Raw genomic sequence first — 21978 nt, 5'->3', positions numbered from 1 at the left:
TCCTCTAGTGCTAATACTAGAACAACAGACACTAGTACAAATTGGGTTAGAGTTTATATGGAAAAATACTAGTACTAGCAGTAGTTGTATGGCGCCACTTGTAGACTAATTTTTGTTTGACATGTGTTGGAATAAATTATTTTTTTTTAATTATTAAAATATAATTTTGAAACATTTTGCATAAAAACGATATTTTCAAATATATCCCTTCAAATGAGAGAATAAATAGTGCATGCAAAATTTAGGTCCAGTTGCAAGCAAATCCCTATGTAAGTACGTCTATTATATATAAAAAATGCAATAAGTTTAATATTTGTTTTATCGTAGATTAGCAAATGTTTTTATTAATGAAATGCAGATATGTAACTGAATGGAATTTTTATACACAATTAAATCAGATAGAACCAGAATTTCAAACTTTCATATGAAAATGTTAGGTACACACTGATACTTTTATTTAGTCCTTACATCAGTGTTATGTTAACATGTTGCTCCATAACTGCATCATAAGGCGCAAATCTGTCTTTTCAAAAGAAAGACAATAAATAATAAACCAGAACTTATAATGGAGATACAAAAATTGGGAAAAGGATCAACAGGCACATCGTTGCTGGACGCTATGTAGGAGAACCATAGGCATGAAATGGGGCCTTAGACCTACTATGTCACATTGGCTTTATAAAAGTGTAATTAAACCAATTCTAACTTATTCTTCAATAATCTGGTGGACTTCATTGAACAAGAAGTGTAACATCAAACCACTACAGGGAGTTCAGCAGACATGCTGCTATTGTATAAGTGGTACCATTAGTATCAACCAAGGCTATGAAAACGTTGATAGATATTTCACCCATTGAAGTTTTATATAAGATATAAGCCAGTTACAGCCGAACGGTTCATAACTTAAGCGAAACTCACCAAAAACAGTTTGAAATTATAAAAAGTTTTTTGTTTTTCTTTAACAAAAAGGAAAAATTCTATTTGAAGTTTTTGTGCAAAAAAATAGTTGGGCAATTTTTGAGTTTGCGGCTGAGGAAATAAAATTGAAAAGGAACCATTACTTTCTCAAACTGTAGGTAGACCTCCCATTACAATTTCTTGTAATGCTAGTAATGAGGCCTGTGTGAGTCTCAACGTCCAGACAAATGTAAAACCTTCCGGCTGCCAAGCGAAAGCACAGATGACCAATGAAATCCAAAAATAGAACAAACAATTATAATGTTATCAAAAATTCAAAGCTTGGTAAAGAATTTTTTGATCAAGTCAACCATCATAAATAGAATTAAATAAAAATTCTCAAGGATCCCAAAATTTCGAAAGAAAGCTATATGGATCATGAGGCATTTTCAGTTTCTTCACTAGAAGAAGAATTTCAAACTGTCAAAAACAAAAAAAGAAATATTCAAGGTGACATTAAAATTTATTTGTCAATATGTAAATTTAAGAATTTTAATAAGACATTGATTGAGGCCAAAAGGCCAGTCAGTAGTAACACACGGAAACCTTATTCCCCAAAATTGAAAACGACACACAAACTCAAGTTAGTCCCAAAAACACGTTCTGTCCACCTATATTTCTGGGAAATGTCAATCTTTGTGAAAGAAGTCAAATCAGGAAGCAAACGATAGAAAACGATCGGTAACTGAAAATGTTGCAAGGGCATTGAATACATCGAATGCTATTACTACATATAAACCTTTTACAAGTTTATTCAATAATTCGAAAGATATACCATCACAGGACAGACTAGAGAAACCGTCAAAAGATTAAGCAAGGGAAGAATGCTGGAGCTTCATTAAAGATATTCAAAATGTCTATGGTCCGTAACATTTAATGTAGGTTTTCTTCTACATATAGAAAGAAGAATTGAACTGAACATAATATGAAATCAATTTAACATTGAAATAGTTTTTCCAGATACAAATGTATTTTTTTGATATTTATTTGGTTTTGTAGGACGACAGTACAATAGGTGTCGGCATTGTTGTTAGAAAATCGATATTTGTTTCAAAGGTGAATATTCCAAATTTGAGATTTCCAAATTTATTTGTCGAATTAAATGTGTATATAAATGGAAGAATTAAATGACTGTAACTGTAATGTGTAAGGGCTTTCCTCTATTTTAAATATCTCAAACTCTTATGATGGGTTCATAATAGGTTTGAACTTCAACGCGAAACACATTTCATGGGGCGATATCAACAACAACTTTAGCATTTGGATCGTTTAATTCTTAGCACCAATATGTATGATAGTTTTCTCCAAAATAGTAAAACCTCAACACTACCAACATTATCGGACCATGTTCCATTAAGACTTCAAATATCATTTTAAGATTATAATTTTATTTTTACCCCTACGAATTATTTTGTTTCTTTTAAAGACACACATTGGAATATATTTAAAATTGGCCTGAGTAATGCCATATTGATACATTTCCCACCAGATAACATTAACTTATCGAATGAGGAAATTGATTATTTTATAGATGATTTTATTCTTCTGTTGAATTTATACCTGATATTCATTAAAAAAAATTATAATAGAAAATATATTTTATCCGATAAAGTAAAGAAATTGTTCAAAATTAAATATAACTGGCAGAAAAATTTAAAAAGATTATTCAACAGATGAACAGATGAACTCCAGAATATATTCTTTTTTCGAAGTAAATCGACTTAATTAAAATTATTATAAAAGAACAGATAGAAATGGAACAGTCACATGTATTTAATGAGAAGTTAAAGGAAATAAAGGCAAGGCCCTGGGCTTATAATTAAATTTTTCAGATAATAGGAAGTAGAAAAAATTATTGTGTTAAAAAAGTTTCAGTTGATGGAATTGAAATTGCAGAAGTATATAAGAAATTATTCGCATTGAAAGAACATTTTATTTCGGTTTATAAAAGTTCTCCACCAAACAGGAATCTTTCAGAAGTAAATGAAACCAAATCGAAAACTATTTAGTTTTTGGAAAAACTAATTTTAAAATCCTAGTCGTTTACACATAAATATTTGTTTTTTCATGACATGTTATTTAAAAAATAAAATATTCACTTAATTGTCAAAGGTTTAAAAAAGTATTTCAAAATGGATTGTAGTGGCTTATTTTAGTTGTGTTTTCAACTCAAAGGAAAACAAATAATATTGATTAATACAAGAAAAAAAGAATACTGCATTTTCGAAATATATTGCTGCTTAAACAGCATCAAAACTACGTTTTTATGTCTATTGAAAAGTGAAAGGCGCATTTGGAGCTATATATGTAATAAGAAAATTCTTATGAAAACAATGACATAATTTTCTATTTTCATATGTATGCAAATTAATTGTAGAAACGATACGCACAATATTGGGAACATATAGTAGTATATAGGCGAAACTAATTGTCAAGGACCTAAGTCCCCTTTCAAAGACCTAACTGGTGAGAATGTATTAGTAGAAGCACAAAAATAAACACAGTTGTTCAAAAAAATTACTAAATAAAAAATGTATTTTTTGGACGTTATTCTTTGTGTGTTATTAATGAAATTTTACATGGCTGTGAATGAAAATATTAGTTATTTATTGTTTTGAAAATACATTTTATCTCAAAACGTATTATAAACACGTCTTTTTGTTATTTTTTTGTTGAATTAAAAAAAGTATGTTAAATACTTTTTTAATTTTCAATACTAAAATGTACAGCTTTTCATTTTTCAATTTTAATTTAAATAAAATGTCAAAGAATAATTTTTTTTTTCGTTTGTAAAATATAAATTATTTTCGGGGTTTTAAATAAATGAAAAGTGTTGAAAAAAATAGTAAACATTAAGTTCAAGTCATAAGAAAAACTAATAAGTGCTAATATACTCGCAATTTTGAGAAGAAAATTTGATGTTTAGTGAGTGCGTTTAGTTCTCACAAATTTGTTTTATTCTCTCAGAGCTCGTCTGTGTGAAGAGAATAAAAATGTTTCTTTGAAAACCCCTTCAGTTTTGCCTATATGTACTACTATATGATTGGGAACTAGATGCACAGTTCTATACAGACGAATTATTTGTAGAGTCATTTAGAATGAGCCGACAATGTTTTGCCTTATTGTGTTCTAAATTTCGTAGTTTGCAAAAATACACATTACTGAGATGTGAGTTCTTTAGAAAAACAAGTTTGTACAATATTAAAAGATTTTGTTCTGTAGTATGGCTTCTGAATTTTTACCACAATAATTTGTTACTGTATTTTTTTGCACACTTTAAATATATTTAATAGCCCGAAAAGATTTAATTTTTTACAAACGAAAAAAAATATTTTTTATTTTTTTGACATTTAATTTTTGTTGTTGAAATTAAAACGAAAAAAGAACAATGTTGTAAATTTTCGTATGGTACAAGAAAAAATATTTCAACTAACTTAATTATTATTTCAATATTGCAGATTAAAAAGCAAAGATACGTTCATATATAATGTTTATAGATAAATTATGTTGCAAAATATTTAAAGAAATCTTCTAAAATATAAATTCAAATGAAATATTTTTTTTAATTTTTAAATCCGATTTTTTGCAACTATGTTGGCTTGAGAATTCTACTAATACATTCTTAGAGTAAGGTACCGACTGACAGTAGACTTAGGTACTTTTTGACAGCGTTTCACTTCTTATTTATTCTTTGTGTTATACTCTCAAAAGAATGATTGTTACAGATTTTTGTCAAATAATTAATTTTTGCATTCCAATATAAATCATTGTGAAGTAAAGAACAAAATTGAATTTATATCTTAATATTAATAAATACTAGCATACTCAATGGGAGCTTCGCTTCCCTAATCGAAATTAAGTTAATAAATGAAATTATAACAAGTAAGAGTGCTATATTCGGCTGTGCCGAATCTTATATACCCTTCACCATAGTGTTTTAAACATAATTGATCTTACGTCTAGTTAATAAAAACATTAAAAAAATTTGAGTCGATTTAAGCCGAATGTTTAGGCGGCGGCTCAAGCAACTAAATATAGTTCGGCGGCGGCTAAGCTCCGACTCGAAGCCGGTCGACTTCGACCTCTGATTCATTGCTGGTAAACATTGACGAGACGTAGATTTTGTTTTTGTTTATCGTAAAAAAAATTGTTTCAAAAAGCACTTGGAAAAAATTTGTGTTAGTTTTAAATTTCAAACTTACATTATTCGCATAAAAATTATTGTACAATAACTCACAATCTACTCTCATATAATTGAAACGTTTTAAATACTTTTTTCTATGCATTAAAAAATATATTTGCAAAACAAAAGGGAAAATTATTTTATTTTAACAAAAAATGCAAATCATATTTTTTTGCTGTGTATTTTTTGTATGTTTGGATTCCAAACATACAAAAAAATACACAGCTGAATAAAACCAAATACATCTACACACACACGTGTACATCCCCTTCAAACATTTAAAAGAGAAAACTATTGCGCATCACCCCAGTCGTCACGTCAGAAACACTTCTGGACGATTGTCAGACGAGAACGCACATCTTACAAAAACAAAATACATTGATTTCGAATTTTCGTCTCCTAGAAATAAACTTTTAAGTTACTTCCGGATGATAGTTAGAAGAGTGCACCCATTTTGCATAAACAAAAAACCATGTCTGTTGAATTTCTTTCATCTGGAAGTATACGTTTTAGTGACTTCTGTATGAAAGTTGGGTGAGAACACACATTTTACAATAACAAAATACATTGTTTCCTAATTTGTATCTTCTTGATTTGTATGTTTATGTCACTTCTGGAAGACAGTTTGAAGAGTGTTCACATTAATGTTGTATTTTATTCATCTGGAAGTGCGGATTGTAGTCACTTCTGTACAATTGTCAGACGAGAGCATACATTTTACAAAAACAAAATACATTGATTTCTAGTTTTCGCAGTCTGGAAGTATACTTTTAGGTTACTTCCGGATGATAGTAAGAAGAGTACAAAAACAAAAAAATATAAATACTCCATTTTTAGCGTGAAAAAAAATAAAAATAAATAATGCAGAAATTTTGCTAAGTTCAGTGATGTTTTGTGTTTTGTTCAGTCATGTTCAGTTGTAATTATTCATCGTAAAACTTAAATGAGTTATTGAATTTAATGTTCATGGAAAAATAGTGTAATAAAAATATTGTGAATCTTAAGTAAGAAAAAACAATATGACAGTGTTGTGTTAAAAATCAACTGTTATTAACATTTAAGAAGGTTTTCTTAATTGGCAAAGTGTATTAAATATATACCAAAAAGTATAAGGAAGGATTATATAAATAAAATTAAAAAGTAAGTTGTCATATTAAAATACTATCAAAGGAATATGTTAACAACACTTAACGGCTTCCATTTCCATTATTTTTAAAAAAGTCTAATATGTTTAATTAAAAATGTTTTCATATTAAATTTCGACTCTCTCTTAATTCGTTATGAGGTATAAGTTGTACATTTCGGCTTTCATTTAATAAACATTGCATTTTTAACATATTTACATTTATTTGAGTTAAATCTTAATTTTCAAATTTTTTTAAACTATTTGCGCGTTTAGGTCTGGAATTATTATATTGAAATTAATACTACTGTTTTATACATAAATTATTTTTTGACTTGGGTCACTCGACACGAAATTGCCCATATAAGATATTTAATATTGAAATCAGATAGTTTTAAACCCACCTTTTTTAAATAAATACAATTTAATTAATTTTCATATAGCTTTGGATCTAATTATTCTAATTATAGGTACTTTTTTAGTTATTAACACCAGGTCTTTCTATGACCTATCATATGATACTAATATTCTTAATATTTAGCATGCCCAAGATATTGAACCTAAGTATTAGAAGAGAGCAACCAAAAAACAGTATTGCAATATTAGTGCCAAAAGCAATATCCCGTTTAGGGTCGTTAAGGTGTTTCTATCGTTAGTGACTGTAAATAATTTAAAAAATAATCCATGACATAGTAATTTCAGATCTTTATAGACGGTTTAATTCCAAGTTATTGAAAAAATGTTCATGAAAGATAATGTTTTTATTGATTCAGAACAATAAATAAATAAATTTATTAATTTTTAATTATTTTATTTCTTAGAAAGCATATATTGTACCCCCTATTAAAATTCTTCTAACCGAATTAAAATATAAAAAAAGGGATCTGGTAAGTTATTTATTTCTTTTTTCATCACGTGGTTCCATTAAAAATGTCGATTATTTGCAGAAAATGTAAAAAATGGATCTGACCGTTTAAACTTTGGTGGTAAATGTATTGGACATGAGAGAATCCTATTTTAATTGCTTCCTAAAGTATAACTGGTAATTTCAATAAATACAAAAGTATGTATATTCATTATTAATTATAAGATTATTTTGGTTTATTTCGTTGAAGGATTAATGCGTTCCATAATATAACTCTTACAATTTGATGGATTAATCATAAAATTGATGAAGAACTACAAAAATATTTTAGAGTCCAACGTTTTACAATTTTTGGAAGTATAGCAGTCAGCAGTTGGAATATTAATACAGATTCCCTGAAAATTATCTTATTATAAGGTAATAATAATTCTAAATTTTTGATACATATGTACATTAGACCGACTCACTCTGTATGGAAAGCAAAAAGGTGGTTTTGTTACCCTCCCAAAATTTACCTTGCTTTGTTTTATGATGATTCCCAAAATATATTAAGTGACCGCTGGACCAAATTAAAAAAAGGTGTTTTGGAATTATTTTTTTTTTAAATTTTGTTTGTTTTGAAACAAAATATCCAATACGGGGTATCGTTTAAAAGGTATTTTAAAGTCGCGTCCAATGATGTATTAATCATAAATAACCGTTTGCTTATAATTGTCATATTCCAAAATATTTAAAATTGTTAGGTTTTTACTAAGAAATTCATACAAAAATATTGGTCCAATACCCACCTTAAAGTATACCGATCGATTCAAAATCATTTTTTGAGTCGATTAAGACATGTCCGTCCGTCCGTCTGTCCGGCTGGCTGCCTGGCTGTCCATGTAAACCTTATGCGCAAGGTACAGGCCGCAATTTTCAAGATAATTTGATGAAATTTGGACCAAGCATGTTTTTTGGCACAGGAACGAAGCCTTTTGAAAGTGGTTAAAATCGGTCTATTATTTCACCTAGCCCCCATACAACCGTACCTCCCGAATTGAACTTTTTATGCAATAATTACGTCAAATATTCTGCTATCTCTTTAAAATTGGCGCAAATAAGTTTTATATAAGTATAAATGACGCTGCAGATTTTCGTAATGATCGGCCTATATTTGACCCTAGCCCCCATACAAACCCCCCTTCAAAAAATGACTTAAACGTCTAAAATTGACTTGTAACCATTTGTATCGCAATGAAACTCAACAAAACTAACTGTTATTTAGAAATATATCCTATTATTTTCTTCTAGAAGGAGAGAAAACTCGTCTTCTAGAAGAAATGAAAACTCGTCTTCTAGAAGAAGAGAAAACTCATCTTCTAGAAGATAAGATAGGAACACTTCTAGATGATACTAAGTAGTCTCTTCAAGAAGTAACTTCCTAGTCACATCTAGAAGAGTTTTACTTCCAAGAGTCATCTAGAAGTTTCTTATGCAGGTCTTCCAGAATATCTTCCACGTTACTCTTAGACGTTCCCCAGCTCGGCATCAGTTCTTCCCGACTGGTGACAAGAATTCTTATACTTCCGCAACATCGCTGGCGAGCTTTTAGCACGTTTGGAAGTTTCACACCGGTAACTTCCGCAATAGAAAATGTTTGTAGGGATCTAAACATACAAAACGAAAACACAGAAAAACAAAATAAAAATAAACAACGCAATAAAACCAACCTACATCCAAATATACGAACAGAATTCAAAAAAAGAAAACAAAATACATAAGCACAAAGTATACAGAGATTACACTTTTGACATTTGAAATCAGCTTTTGTTTGATTTTGAAATTGTTTGGTGAGAAGAGGTATATAAAATACAGCTAAAAAAATCATTGAATTCGTTTTGTGCAAAAGAGAGGGAAATATCTTTTTGCTCGTGACTTCTCTGTAAACCCTGTGACATAAGTCAATGAAATAAAATAAGTATTTTGTTTTGGCTGTTGACTTATATTTTTTTAAAAATATTATTTTTTTTGTAATATTAGTTATCTCTCTAAAATTTGTGAGGAAAATTTATTCTGAATTGAATAATGTTTGTTTCAAACGAAAAATTCTATTCCTGCAGATTAATTTGCAAAAATGAAGTGAGTGCCTGAAGTTAAGTAAAACATATTTTTTTGTAAAACATAAACATAAAAAAGAACATATTAATGAAAATATTATATTACGAATGAATGAATATTTGTTGCGAATGGATAATTCTACTCCGGCGGAGTAATTTTCAATGTTTGGCCATAATGTAGCAGCCGCCGGACGGGTAAATACCTCATATGGGTTTTATAATATAAAACGTTCCGAAACAGACTTTTTTAGTTAATCTCTTTATCTAAATAGTGTATATATAAAACAATATTGTTTGGTTTGTTAACATTTAATAGATTTCAAAATTAAGCCATAACGTAGAAGTTAGCTGCCGGGTAAATACTTTTGTAGTAAATGTATTATTTCGAATAAAGTATTATGAGAATTGAAAAATCAACAAATACAAATATTACTAAAATAAAAATACAATCAATATACGAAGTATTATACATAACATAACAATTTAATTCAACACTTTCCCTTGTTATGTGATGTTGGAGATTTCTAAACCGATTTGATTACAAAGCATCTTCAATCTTGTAGGTTGTAAGGGTTTTGTCATCAAATCCGCTAATTGATCTTGAGTAGAAATTTGTTGAATTTCAAGTTCTCTTTCACTGACTGTTTCACGAACAAAGAAGTGCTTCAAACTAATATGTTTTGTTCGTCTATGATATTGTGGATTTTGGGCCAATCGTACAGCAGCAGAATTATCAACGTAAAGTAAAGGAATGTCATTCAAACCAATTAAATCTGCATATAAGCGCCTTATCCAAATAACTTCTTTAGTTGCTTCTGAGGCTGCTACTATTTCGGCTTCCGTTGTGGATGTAGCAACCATAGTTTGCCTTTGGCTTAACCATTAAATAACTCCTCCAGCAAATTTCACAATAACACCTGTTGTGGACCTTCCCGTTTTTAAACATCCATCAAAGTCTGCATCACTGTAGCATTTAAGTTCTTGGTCTGACTTGTTTTTATAAGAAATTCCGTACTTTACTGTTCCAGATATGTAGCGAAGAACTCTTTTGACACGGATAACATCATCATTGGAAGGATTTTCTAACGTTCTAGACAGGAACCCAATACTTTAGGCTAAATCAGGTTTTGTTCCCAACATTAAATACATGATGGCTCCTACGGCTTGTCTATATGGAAATTGAGAACCCTTCATGTTTTCTTTCCCTGGTTCGAAACTTTCACCTTTTAACATTGGCGAGGAAACCAAGTATTAACTTCTTACCATTTTTATCTCTCATATATAAGCATGGATCCGCTTCACTAGCCTTAAAACCAAGCTCCAATAAATACTTCCCAAAACTTTGGTTCCAGCATCGTGGGGCTTGCTTCAATCCATACAAACTTCTTTTAAGTTTGCATACCTTCTTAGTACCCATCATCAAAACCTTCCTAAAGATGACCATAAAGAAACGCTGTTGAAACATCAAATTGAGATATATGCATGTTTTGACTAGCAGCTACACTTAGAATAGCTCTAATTGTTTCCAATTTGGCTACAGGGCTAAATGTTTCATTGTAATCTACACCTTTACGCTGTTTAAAGCCTTTTATTACCAATCTTGCTTTATATTTGTCTATACTGACATCAGGATTAGTTTTCACTTTAAATAACCACATTGATGGCAGAGCTTTGGAATCTTTTGGGAGATCAGCCATTTCCCACGTTTGGTTTTCCTTTAACGAATTCATTTCGGAATTCATGGCTTTCATCCACTCTTTCTTTTCTGCGCTATTAATTGCATCGCCAAATGTAACCGGAGTTTCAATTTGACTTAGGAAATCTTGGGACGGCATAATGTAATCATGAAATCTTGAATTATGTAATAAGGTGCGATCTCTAAGTCGTTTGCTCATCGGTTCCTCATCGTCATTAGTAAATGATCTGTTACGCTTATTTACCTCGAAACCGTGAAAATCACTTACGTCTGAGTGTAAATAACCATCTTCTATACACTCTTCATAAAATTCGTTTTCTTCAGTATCTGAATTATCTTCCTGGTTTGGATTCGCTTACAGCATACTGACTGTCCTGAGAAGTCCTTGGCTTGCTTAGATCCACTTCCTTTTCGACTTTTCGTAATTTTTAAATTTTAATATAATTTTACCGAAATATTCTCACCAGCATCTTGAAAATCATCACAATTTATTAGTTCTTCACTAAACTTAACATCTCTTGATAATAATATACTGTGATTTTCTTTTACATAAATTCGGTAACGTTCTTCTGTGTCATATCCAATTAAGTAGCCCTTGGTTGCTTTTGGATCCATTTTCTTTCTCTTCTGACTAGGAACATGGGCATAGCATTCACCTCCAATTATTCTTAAATGATTTATTCTAGGCTTTCTTTTAAACCATAGCTCATGTGGGCTATGGTTTAAAGTAGCCAAAACAGTATTTAGTATATGAATCTTTAAATATATCTAAATATTTCTTTTTACTAAAAGATACTGGAAATGGACCACATACATCGGATGACATTAACTCGCCTGGACTACTAGCCTTCTCTCTGTAGTTCCAAATGGTTGCCGATGAGACTTTCCATAAATGCAGGATTCGCATAACTTGTTGTCTAACTTAACATTAATACCAAGTTCTGTCTTGAGTTTTTGTTGAACATGTCGTTTATCTTGATGTCCCCATCGCTCATGATATAATTGCAAGGTATTATCAGCTTCTGTATAGTTAACTTCATTTATTGTTCTTGAGATGACTGGTTCGATATCTGCTTTGTATAAGATGCCCAACTAACAAAACTTCATTGTTTGATAAAAGTTTACAGACAGTAGCAGTCGACTTAAATTCACTATTATTTATTTTATCTTGGGTAGACAATACGGAGAACAAGTTCCTGGATATGTTTGGAACATACCAAACATCTGTCAAATCAAATATGAGTACCTTGTTGTTTACTTTTGATTTGATCTCTATAGTTCCCTTCCCAAGGACATCCAAAATTTCTTTACCGGCAGCCTTAATTTTGCACGAGTTATTAAATTTTTCAAAGGTTTTAAATAAACTTCTATTATTCGTAACATGGCGGGTTGCACCATTATCAATTCACCAATCATTTGAAAAATCTTCATTAATTGCGTTTATTTCGTCACAAATTAATCTTTTCTTTTACTGGCTTACCATCGTTGATCCATTTTCTGCAATCACGTACCCAATGGCCTTTCTTGTTGCAATAATTACAGACATCAGATTTCTTATTCTGTTTGTTACTTGCTGATGATGACTTCTTTTTTAAAATTATTCACCACTAAAGCTTCATCATTTTTCACATTTGCTCCTTTGCAATTTCTTTCATACATACATAGTTGTGCTGACATTTCATCAAAATTCTTTTCTTCATTCTTGGTTAAAAGCGTCCAGCTTGATTTAAACGTATCAAATTGTGTTGGCAATATCTGAACAATTTTACATACTAATAAAACATCTGGCAGTTGATTTTCGTTCCTTGCTTTTAACCCGTTGTTCAGTTCCAACCAAAAGCTTTTTAGTTTTGCAATATGTAGACTCACATCTTCATTTGTGTTCCACATGAACGAAAAGAAATCAATACAGATTTTGAATAATTGATCTTTGGATCTCGCTTCAAATTGTAGCAATAATGATTCCCAAGCTTCTGCAGCAGTTTCTTTATCCATTATCTTTTGGTATACTTCATCACTTACTGCGCTTGTAATCATAGACTTCGCATAACTATTTGCCTTTCTGAACAAATCTGTTTCATCTCTGTGTATCTTCTTTTCTTCAGCTGCTGCGGTGGTTGGTAGTGGTATTGGTTTCACTAACTTACCATCTATAACATCAACTGCTCCTTCATGATTCATGATTCAGGATTGGATAATCCAATTCATTTTTAAGAGGCTTGATGTGTTTTGAAAAATTAATTTTTACTTACAGATTCTTCTTATAATCTTGAAGTATTTTAATCTTGATAAAATGTTTTTAATATCTTGTAAAATTTATTAAAAAATTCTTGCTTTTTTTAATATCTTAAAAAATTTTCTTTATTTGAAGTTTCTTGAAAATTTTCTTAATTTAATTTTCTGAGTTTCCTGGGCACATAACCTTTTGTAGTAAATGTATTATTTCGAATAAACTATTATGAGAATTGAAAAATCAACAAATACAAATATTACTAATATAAAAATACAATCAATATACAAAGTATTATACATAACATAAAAATTTAATTCAACAAATAATCTATATGCGTTTCTTAATATTAACTGTTCCGGAAGAGATCTTTTTTAGTTAATCACGTTATCTACACAATTTTAATATAAAGTATATTTCTTAAATAACATATTTGTATACATACTAATTATGCCATTATTTAAATAAAATGATATTTGTTTACGAGATGCTTGGTATTTTCAGATTTTTGACATAAATAATTCAAAATATTAACGAAGTTTTTCTCCGTTTAATGGAAATTTTTATACCCTTCACTTTCGTGAGAAGGGTATATATAAGTTTGTCATTCCGTTTGTAATTTCTATAATATAATTTTCCGAAAATATACTTTATATTTTCGGAAAATTTTATATTATATATATATTCTGGATCCTTATAGATAGCGGAGTCGATTAAGCCATGTCCGTCTGTCTGTCTGTTGTAATCAGTTTTTAGAGGACCCCAGGTATCGGCGAGATCCGAATCTTCAATAATTCTGTTAGACATGCTTTCGAGAAGATCGCTATTTAAACTCAGCAAAATCGGTCGGTAAATAACGGAGATATGAGCAAAAATCCGAGACAACCTCTGAAAATTTCATAAAAAATGTCATATATTTTCATGCTTTGTTAAATAAGCAACATCAACACTGTATATTAGAGAACGATGTACCCGTGTGTGTAGATGTATATGGTTTTATTCAGCTGTGTGTTTTGTATGTTTGGATGCTGTTGGCGTCATTGAGTTGTGTATTTTGTTTTGTGAATTCTCTTCGTATATTTGGATGTCTGTTGGTTTTGATGCCTTGCATATTTTGTTTTTTATTTCGTTTAGCGTTGTTGTTCATTTTGTTTTGCTTTTGGTGTAATAATAATGTAGTCGCGAATAAATTTATAAAACTAATATGTTTAAAATACACTATGGTGAAGGGTATATAAGATTCGGCACAGCCAATTATAGCACTCTTACTTGTTAAGTATAAAAATGTAAACAATAACAAACTTTGACAGCTACGTAAACCAGGCGAATTAAGAAATAAATTATCAGCTATACAAAACATTACCTTCCTTCATATTTTAAATTATTCCAGTAAAAAATTTAAAACTACCAAGCATATAAAGAATTTAGCCATAGAGTGGCTGCTTGTTTTTATGTTATGGCTTAATTTTGAAATATATTAAATGTTAACAAATTAAACAATATTGTTTTATATATTAACTATATAATAAAGATATAATCTAAACAAGTACGAGTGCTATATTCGGCTGTGCCGAATCTTATATACCCTTCACCATAGTGTATTTTAAACATAATTGATCTTACAGTCTTGTTAATAAAAACATTAAAAAAATTTGAGTCGATTTAAGCCGAATGTTTCGGCGGCGGCTCAAGCAACTAAATATAGTTCGGCGGCGGCTAAGCTCCGACTAGAAGCCGGCCGACTTCGACCTCTGATTCATTGCTGGTAAACATTGACGAGACGTAGATTTTGTTTTTGTTTATCGTAAAAAAAATTGTTTTCAAAAGCACTTGGGAAAAATTTGTGTTAGTTTTAAATTTCAAACTTACATTATTCGCATAAAAATTATTGTACAATAACTCACAATCTACTCTCATATAATTGAAAACGTTTTAAATACTTTTTTCTATTCATTAAAAAATATTATTAACAAAAAATGCAAATCATATTTTTTTGCTGTGTATTTTTTGTATGTTTGGATTTCAAACAAAAAAAAAATACACAGCTGAATAAAACCAAATACATCTACACACACATGTAAATCTTTTTCTATATTCAGTGTTGTTGTTGCTTTTATAACAATTTTTTGATGAAATTTTCAGAGGTTGTCTCGGATTTTTGTTCATATCTCCGTTATTTACCGACCGATTTTGCTGATTTTAAATAGCGATCTTCTCGAAAGCATGTCTAATAGAATTATTGAAGATTCGGATTTCGCCGATATCTGGGGTCCTCTAAAAACTGATTTCAACAGACAGACATACGGACATGGCTTAATCGACTCCGCTATCTATAAGGATCCAGAATATATATACTTTATAGGGTCGGAAAATTATATTATAGAAATTACAAACGGAATGACAAACTTATATATACCCTTCTCACGAAGGTGAAGGGTATAAAAACTATGTTCTGGAAAGGCTTTATATGTATAACAAGCCCATATGAGGTATTTTCCCGGCCGACTGAATTATCCATTCGCAACAAAGATTTATTTATTCGTAATATAATTTTTTCATGAATATGTAAATTTTTATGTTTATTTTTCACAAAAAATTATGTTTTACTCATGATAAAAATATGATATTTTTACCATGGTTTTACTTGATTTCAGGCACTTATTTTAATTTTGCAAATTAATCTGCAGGAGTAGAATTTTTCGTTTGAAACAAACATTATTCATTTCAGAATTTATGTTTTTCACAAAATTTGTATACCTTTGTATTTCTTTTTTAATTAAATACAAAAAAATCTTAAAATGAATTCTCCGTACTTATGGTTTTTGACATTTACGTAAACCATATGCAAAAACAAAATACATCTGAAATGTTGTTGTTGCAGAACTGCCACCACCTTGTATAAACCGTATAAATAAAAAAAAGAGTTTCCCATCCTTGACATTCGGTTCAACAAGGCGAATAATGAAAGATTATGGCAACACTTAAACACATAAAATATCTACAATAACAACATGATATTTGTTTTTGTTAAAGTTATTTTATCTGTCAAAATCTGCTAATTGTTTATGTTGTTTTTGGATATGTTTAGTTTTGCAGCCACAAAAATATTGAACTTGACAGCTTAATCAACAAAACAAATTTAAATAGCTACCATCTAGTATATATGGGACTTGGGCAAAAAGAATAGTTCTTCTTCTTCGATTGAACAGCGTGCATAATTTTAATAAACTTGTTATTTATTTGTTTACATTAAATAATATTGTTCGTGAAAATATATACAATGATCGAGTATTTATTCAGCCAAAATATTAATTTAAGTAAACTTCGTACAGAAATTAAGGAATAACAGTTGATATTCTTTTTTACAAAAAAGAAAAAGCATTTATAATTTAGAACTTGTGACATTTGCGACTTAACCGTATTTAACCAATTTTCTTTAAAATATATAAAACGAAAAGAATTGACTTGGACGTACAATTCCAAATGACATTGGGGCTTTTAAGGAGTTCATTAAATCGGGCGATGTTTTTCTAATACGTATAAATCTGAGCTAACGTGTGAAATTGTTTATTTTTTACGTAATACGTAATACAAGACGCCAGAAAGTTCCCTTCTAACTACATTAGGAGAGGGTAGAAATTGAAGGTGCGTATTTACGAATTACTTTTTTAATATAAAAATGTATTCATATTGTACATACGTATGTACATACATATATACATTATAATTGTTTGTGTATGGCGTTTGCTGGAATGCTAGTGAATGTTGATTTAATTTAATCTTTACTACACTTCCACCTGTTATTTGATACACAATCAATTAATTAATTTTTTCATTTAATTATTAATTATATTCAATTTATAATAATTCGTATTGTTTTATTTGTTAATTCATTACAGCTGTAATTATTATAATTCACTGCTAGAATTTGATATTTTGATGTCAGATCATCATTAATTAATCTTGTAATGATTTAATTTACTTCAATTTGTTTGTTTACTAATTTTGGTGAAATTGTTATTTAAACGGAGAAAAAGTTAACAACACATTTATCACATTTCTGCAGCCTTTGTTTAAAATTTATTCGAAATATATGGCTTCTAATGCTAAAGTTGGAGAGATTGTCCTTATAGTCGCTGTGTCCATTTTCTTGTATTATTTTTTCTGGGTGTCAATTTTGCCCTTCATGCTAATAGACGAAGGTGAGTATTTTTATACATACATACATACCTAAGTATAAAATAATGATTTATAACCGTAAGTAAGCGAAATATTTAGCTATAATCATCATCTAAGAATTATGGGAAAAAATTAGTTAAGAAAATGTATACAGTCGACTTTTTGCCATCTGTATGTAGTGCATCCTCTATGGGTTCCTGCATATTTGGCCTGGGCCGGCAATATGGACTTTTTATTCTGTTTTTTTTTCACAACTCCAGAGTTGATTACTAATTTTTGCATGAACATACATAGATTGTTGTATCCAAACTTCAGACTTTGTCTTTTTGTAACATTAGATATTTTAACCTTAAGTTTGAAAATCCCCCGTTTTTTTTTAATTTCTTTTAAGCATATCTAAATTAAGCAGCCATATAAAAGATCATCTATGTTCCTAAAAATACTTAAACTAAAAGCTTACAAACAAAAATATAAGTAATTTTTTATATTTTTATTGAAAAAAGTCAATTATTATCCTCCCTATATTGGAGGTAGTAATATGACCCGATGTCATACAAACTAATAAAATATAATTTGTGGGTACATAAAACTAGTGTAAAATTTCATAACGTTTGTGTCTAATCAATGTATTTAATACTGTCCAAAAAATATTCCTGGGGGCTACTTGTAGGTAAGATAGGTTAATTCGTGTACCGATATTGCTTATTTTCAAATGAACCTTTAATAGTCTTTATGCCCTCATTCGCATGCATGATTTATGTTTGAAATTCTTTTAGTGTTAATTTGCAAACAAAATTTCAAAAAATATTATTTATTCCATGTAACTAAAACTAATCATTGAGAATGATTTATTATAAATACCTATTGTACTTAAAAGTGCAAATATCTTATTCAACAATTCATAATCTTTCGCCCTCTTTCAACTAAATATTAGTATATTTTTAAGATTTCGGTTAACCGATTTCGGTGACAAACCTGTTTTCTAGGAATGGCCAATTTTCGGTTAACCGTCGAACCGGTTTCTTCTAAAGTCGGTTTTTATAAAAACTAATTATGTCAATCTTGAAGTTTACAAACAATTGACATATCGCTCATTTACTAAAAGATTGGCATAATCTAAAAATCGTCGTTTTTTAGAAAAGATACCATTTATGAAATGTTTCATGAGATTTTAAAATTTCTTAAATAGGTTTTGAAAAATGTTATAATTTCAAACATAAAATTAGATATAATATATGAATGCTTCTACGACGAACTTTATCTAGGTATATTTTTACTTAATGCGAATAATTTTAAAAGGAAAAAATCACCTATTATCAAAGACATTTATTAAAATATACATAAATATGTATAAAAGTTCAAGAATGACTTTATCACGGTCCATATTCTGTACTGCTCCGTTAAAAAAAAACTAATTTTAAGTTATGCTAGTATTGAAGAAAACGAGCGTTATGTAAATAGTATTAAGAGAAAAATAATAGATTTTTTTGTTAATCAAAAACGATCTTACACGATTACAGTGAGAATATTTCTACAATGATAATAACATTTGACCCGCTAAAAATCTACATTTGATTATTGTTTCACATGCATATAAAACATATTAGTCGTTTGATTTCATCAAACTAATCTCAGCAATAGAAATTAAAAACTTTTATTTGATAATTTAAATCATAATTTTACTCAAAGTGGAAACATTTTAGCTGATATTGTTTGTGAGCTTTGATAATAATTTAACTAATACATGTTGTTTTTATTCTGGTTTTAATAGGCAACTTGATACATTCGTTCTTTCCTCCATTGGAGTACGCTTTTATATTGCCTGCCGTATTTGGTGTAATATTTCTGGGTGGAATTGTCGTCTTTACCCTCTATCATATATGGGATTTTATTAAGACGAAAAACGCAAATTGAATAGTCTCATGAACGTAGACAGAAGGAACAAAAGATTTTCATACATACGTTAAAAAAAGAAAAAAATACGTAATAAGAGTCTCACAAATAACAGACATTGTGTGCTCAAATAAATACGCTAAACTCATATATATATTACTGTATAACGAAGAAAGAATAAACACACAAAACTATGCCTCAGTGGCTGGTCATTGGTATTTCGGGTGTCACCTGTGGTGGCAAAACTACATTGGCACACAAGTTACGCGATTATTTTATGAACCAGCGTAACATTCAATTGTGGAATACGCCATATACTATCAGTGATGTTCAGTTGATATCTCAAGACGATTATTTTCTTCCCGTTGATGATTTGCGACACAAATGGGTCGAACCACTGAATGCTATAAATTTTGAACTCATTACATCGTTGGATATGAAGCAAATGATTTCTGATATTACGTGGACAATGAAGGGTCGTTATTTGGCCAGTGATCCCCTTGAAAATGTTGATTTCTCCAACGAAATGGCCCCATACAGTGGTACATTTGAACACTTTACAGGTTCGCAAAATCAACATTATGGAAACCCATACGTTGGAGCGCACCTTTCCACACACCTCAGCAATATGCCACATTTGTCAGCTAAACCCCAACATAATAAACATCATCTACAACAACACCAGCAGCAACATCAACCGCAACAGCATTACCACAACCACCACCATCATCAGCATCAACACCATCACAACAGCATGAGTAACCAGAGTCATCAGCACGCAGCCCATATTATGCGTGTCAATTCGCAAATGGTTGCGCAATTACGCGACAACAAAGTCAACATTCTAATTATTGAGGGATTTATGATTTTTAATCAACCCGAGTTACTCACTCTGTGCAACATTAAATTTCACTTCCATCTGCCGTATGAGAAATGTTTCGAGCGTCGACGCAAGCGTACCTATGATCCTCCAGATGTTACTGGCTATTTTGAGATGTGCGTATGGCCGCACTATGAAAAGAACTTTATGGATTTTCGCGATCGTAAAGATATCACATTTTTGAATGGAGAAATAAGCAAAGAAAAGATTTTTAAATTTGTTCTACAGCGTATTGTCCAATATTTTGAAGAACGTTGCGATGTGGCCTGTCCACCGCCCCACAAACTTTTAGGAATTCCAAGTTGCAGCAATGGCAACATTACTACCAGTCCAAAGTTGCAAACATGTCCAATGGAACAACAATAAGAATGCCGTTTTAATTATTTTATGACTATACGACATATACGAGGGAGGCTTAATTTCGAATATACCTCGTTTCCAATTCGGTATCATAAAATCAATTTTATTTAATTTAATTTGATGATGTAATTATTTTAAATATCGTTAGGATCTTTTTTTAAGCAGTTGCACATACATACATGTAATATGTAAATATGTATAGTTTCTCTCTTAATTTATTTATATAGATTTAAATGTATATACACATACAATATATGAATAGAATTATATATAATATATACTACTACACAAATACTGGAAATAAACTATAATCGGAAATGTTTATGTTATAAGTTGAAATCGAATATTCGAATTTGAATTTTAATTTAACTGTGAATAGGTGTTTTTTTGAATAAAAAGTAAAATATGTAAATGAAATATTTATTAACATGTAAGAATTTTAATGTGAATAAATAAAAGGAAAAGCATATAAAATTGAAATATTTACTATTAATTTTTCATTATTTTCTAGATATCACAGCTAAACTGAATTAGTTCGTATTAATTTTAATAAATTTGAATAGTTAAAAAAATCGAGTCAGAAAATGATTTTGATCCGATTGGTATACTTTAAGGTGGGTATAGGTCCAATATTATTGTGCGTTACAAACATCTGCACAAATTTATTATACCCTCCCCACTAAACTGGTGTAGGGTATAATTATGCTGATAGGATAACGTGCAGCAAAGGTTCTGAAGTTTCCAAGTGCATTTACAAGGTAAAAATATCAGTTTTTATTAAAATTTGGCCATTAGTAATAAGTTTTGAACTTTATTGTAAAGGAATCGTAATGTGCACAGAGTAAGCATTTCGGAAAGATATAAAACACAAAAATTGCATGAAAGCTTTAAAAGTTATAGCAAATTCCTCAGGCCATTAAAGTGTCCCGTAGCACATGAATTCGAAATGTGACAAAAAATATTCTTTTTTTTTTGGATAAATACTAAAAAACCATTTTATTACTTAAATATATTTATATTTACTCGGATATTATTTTTTGCCTTTATAAGATAACGCAAACTTGTTCTAAGCTATGGTGAAAAAAGTTATATTTTTCAACGGCCGTTTCAAATTTCCAATTTTACTTTTTTTGAAACTTTGTTAAACAAATTTAAAAATTTTTAGATCTCATGGGAATTTATAGACAATTAATAAGGCTATTAAGCGATCAAAATTAAATCAATATTTCCAATAGATTAGCCGAACCTGCGATTTGAACTCGGAGGATTTCGGGAAAATCGCATTTTTTGCAATATTTTACATAATATGAATAATTTTTTTACTGCGGTACATTTAGTATTTTCTGAATATTATAGTCCAGATAATTTTAAATATATATACGTTTTTTTAAATCGGACATTCTTAACCTATAACCTGTGGAGTTTAAAAGTCAAATTTTCCAATATTTGGGAATTTTTAGTGTACCATATCGAAATAATTTTTATTTGTCGGCGATATTTACCAAAAATTACTGGA

General features: G+C 29.7%; 2 protein-coding genes across 2 annotated transcripts; both read left to right on the top strand.

The window, feature by feature from the left end:
- The first annotated feature begins 16285 nt into the window (after positions 1-16285).
- LOC111676590 (dolichol-phosphate mannose synthase subunit 2) lies at positions 16286-19255 on the top strand. Its single transcript, XM_023437541.2, has 3 exons — positions 16286-16795; positions 17050-17352; positions 19101-19255. The coding sequence occupies exons 2-3, from the start codon at positions 17244-17246 to the stop codon at positions 19241-19243; spliced, it is 252 nt and encodes an 83-aa protein (XP_023293309.1). The 5' UTR covers positions 16286-16795; positions 17050-17243; the 3' UTR covers positions 19244-19255.
- A 154-nt stretch (positions 19256-19409) lies between these two features.
- On the top strand, positions 19410-20806 carry LOC111676589 (nicotinamide riboside kinase 1). The gene has a single exon (XM_023437540.2). The coding sequence runs from the start codon at positions 19416-19418 to the stop codon at positions 20466-20468; it is 1053 nt and encodes a 350-aa protein (XP_023293308.1). The 5' UTR covers positions 19410-19415; the 3' UTR covers positions 20469-20806.
- Positions 20807-21978: the final 1172 nt, after the last annotated feature.

The sequence above is a fragment of the Lucilia cuprina genome, chromosome 5 (genome assembly GCF_022045245.1).
Source record: "Lucilia cuprina isolate Lc7/37 chromosome 5, ASM2204524v1, whole genome shotgun sequence".
Lineage (NCBI taxonomy): Eukaryota > Metazoa > Arthropoda > Insecta > Diptera > Calliphoridae > Lucilia > Lucilia cuprina.
The sequence above is the reverse complement of the archived record's forward strand: the minus strand, read 5'-3'. Positions and strand labels throughout refer to the sequence as shown.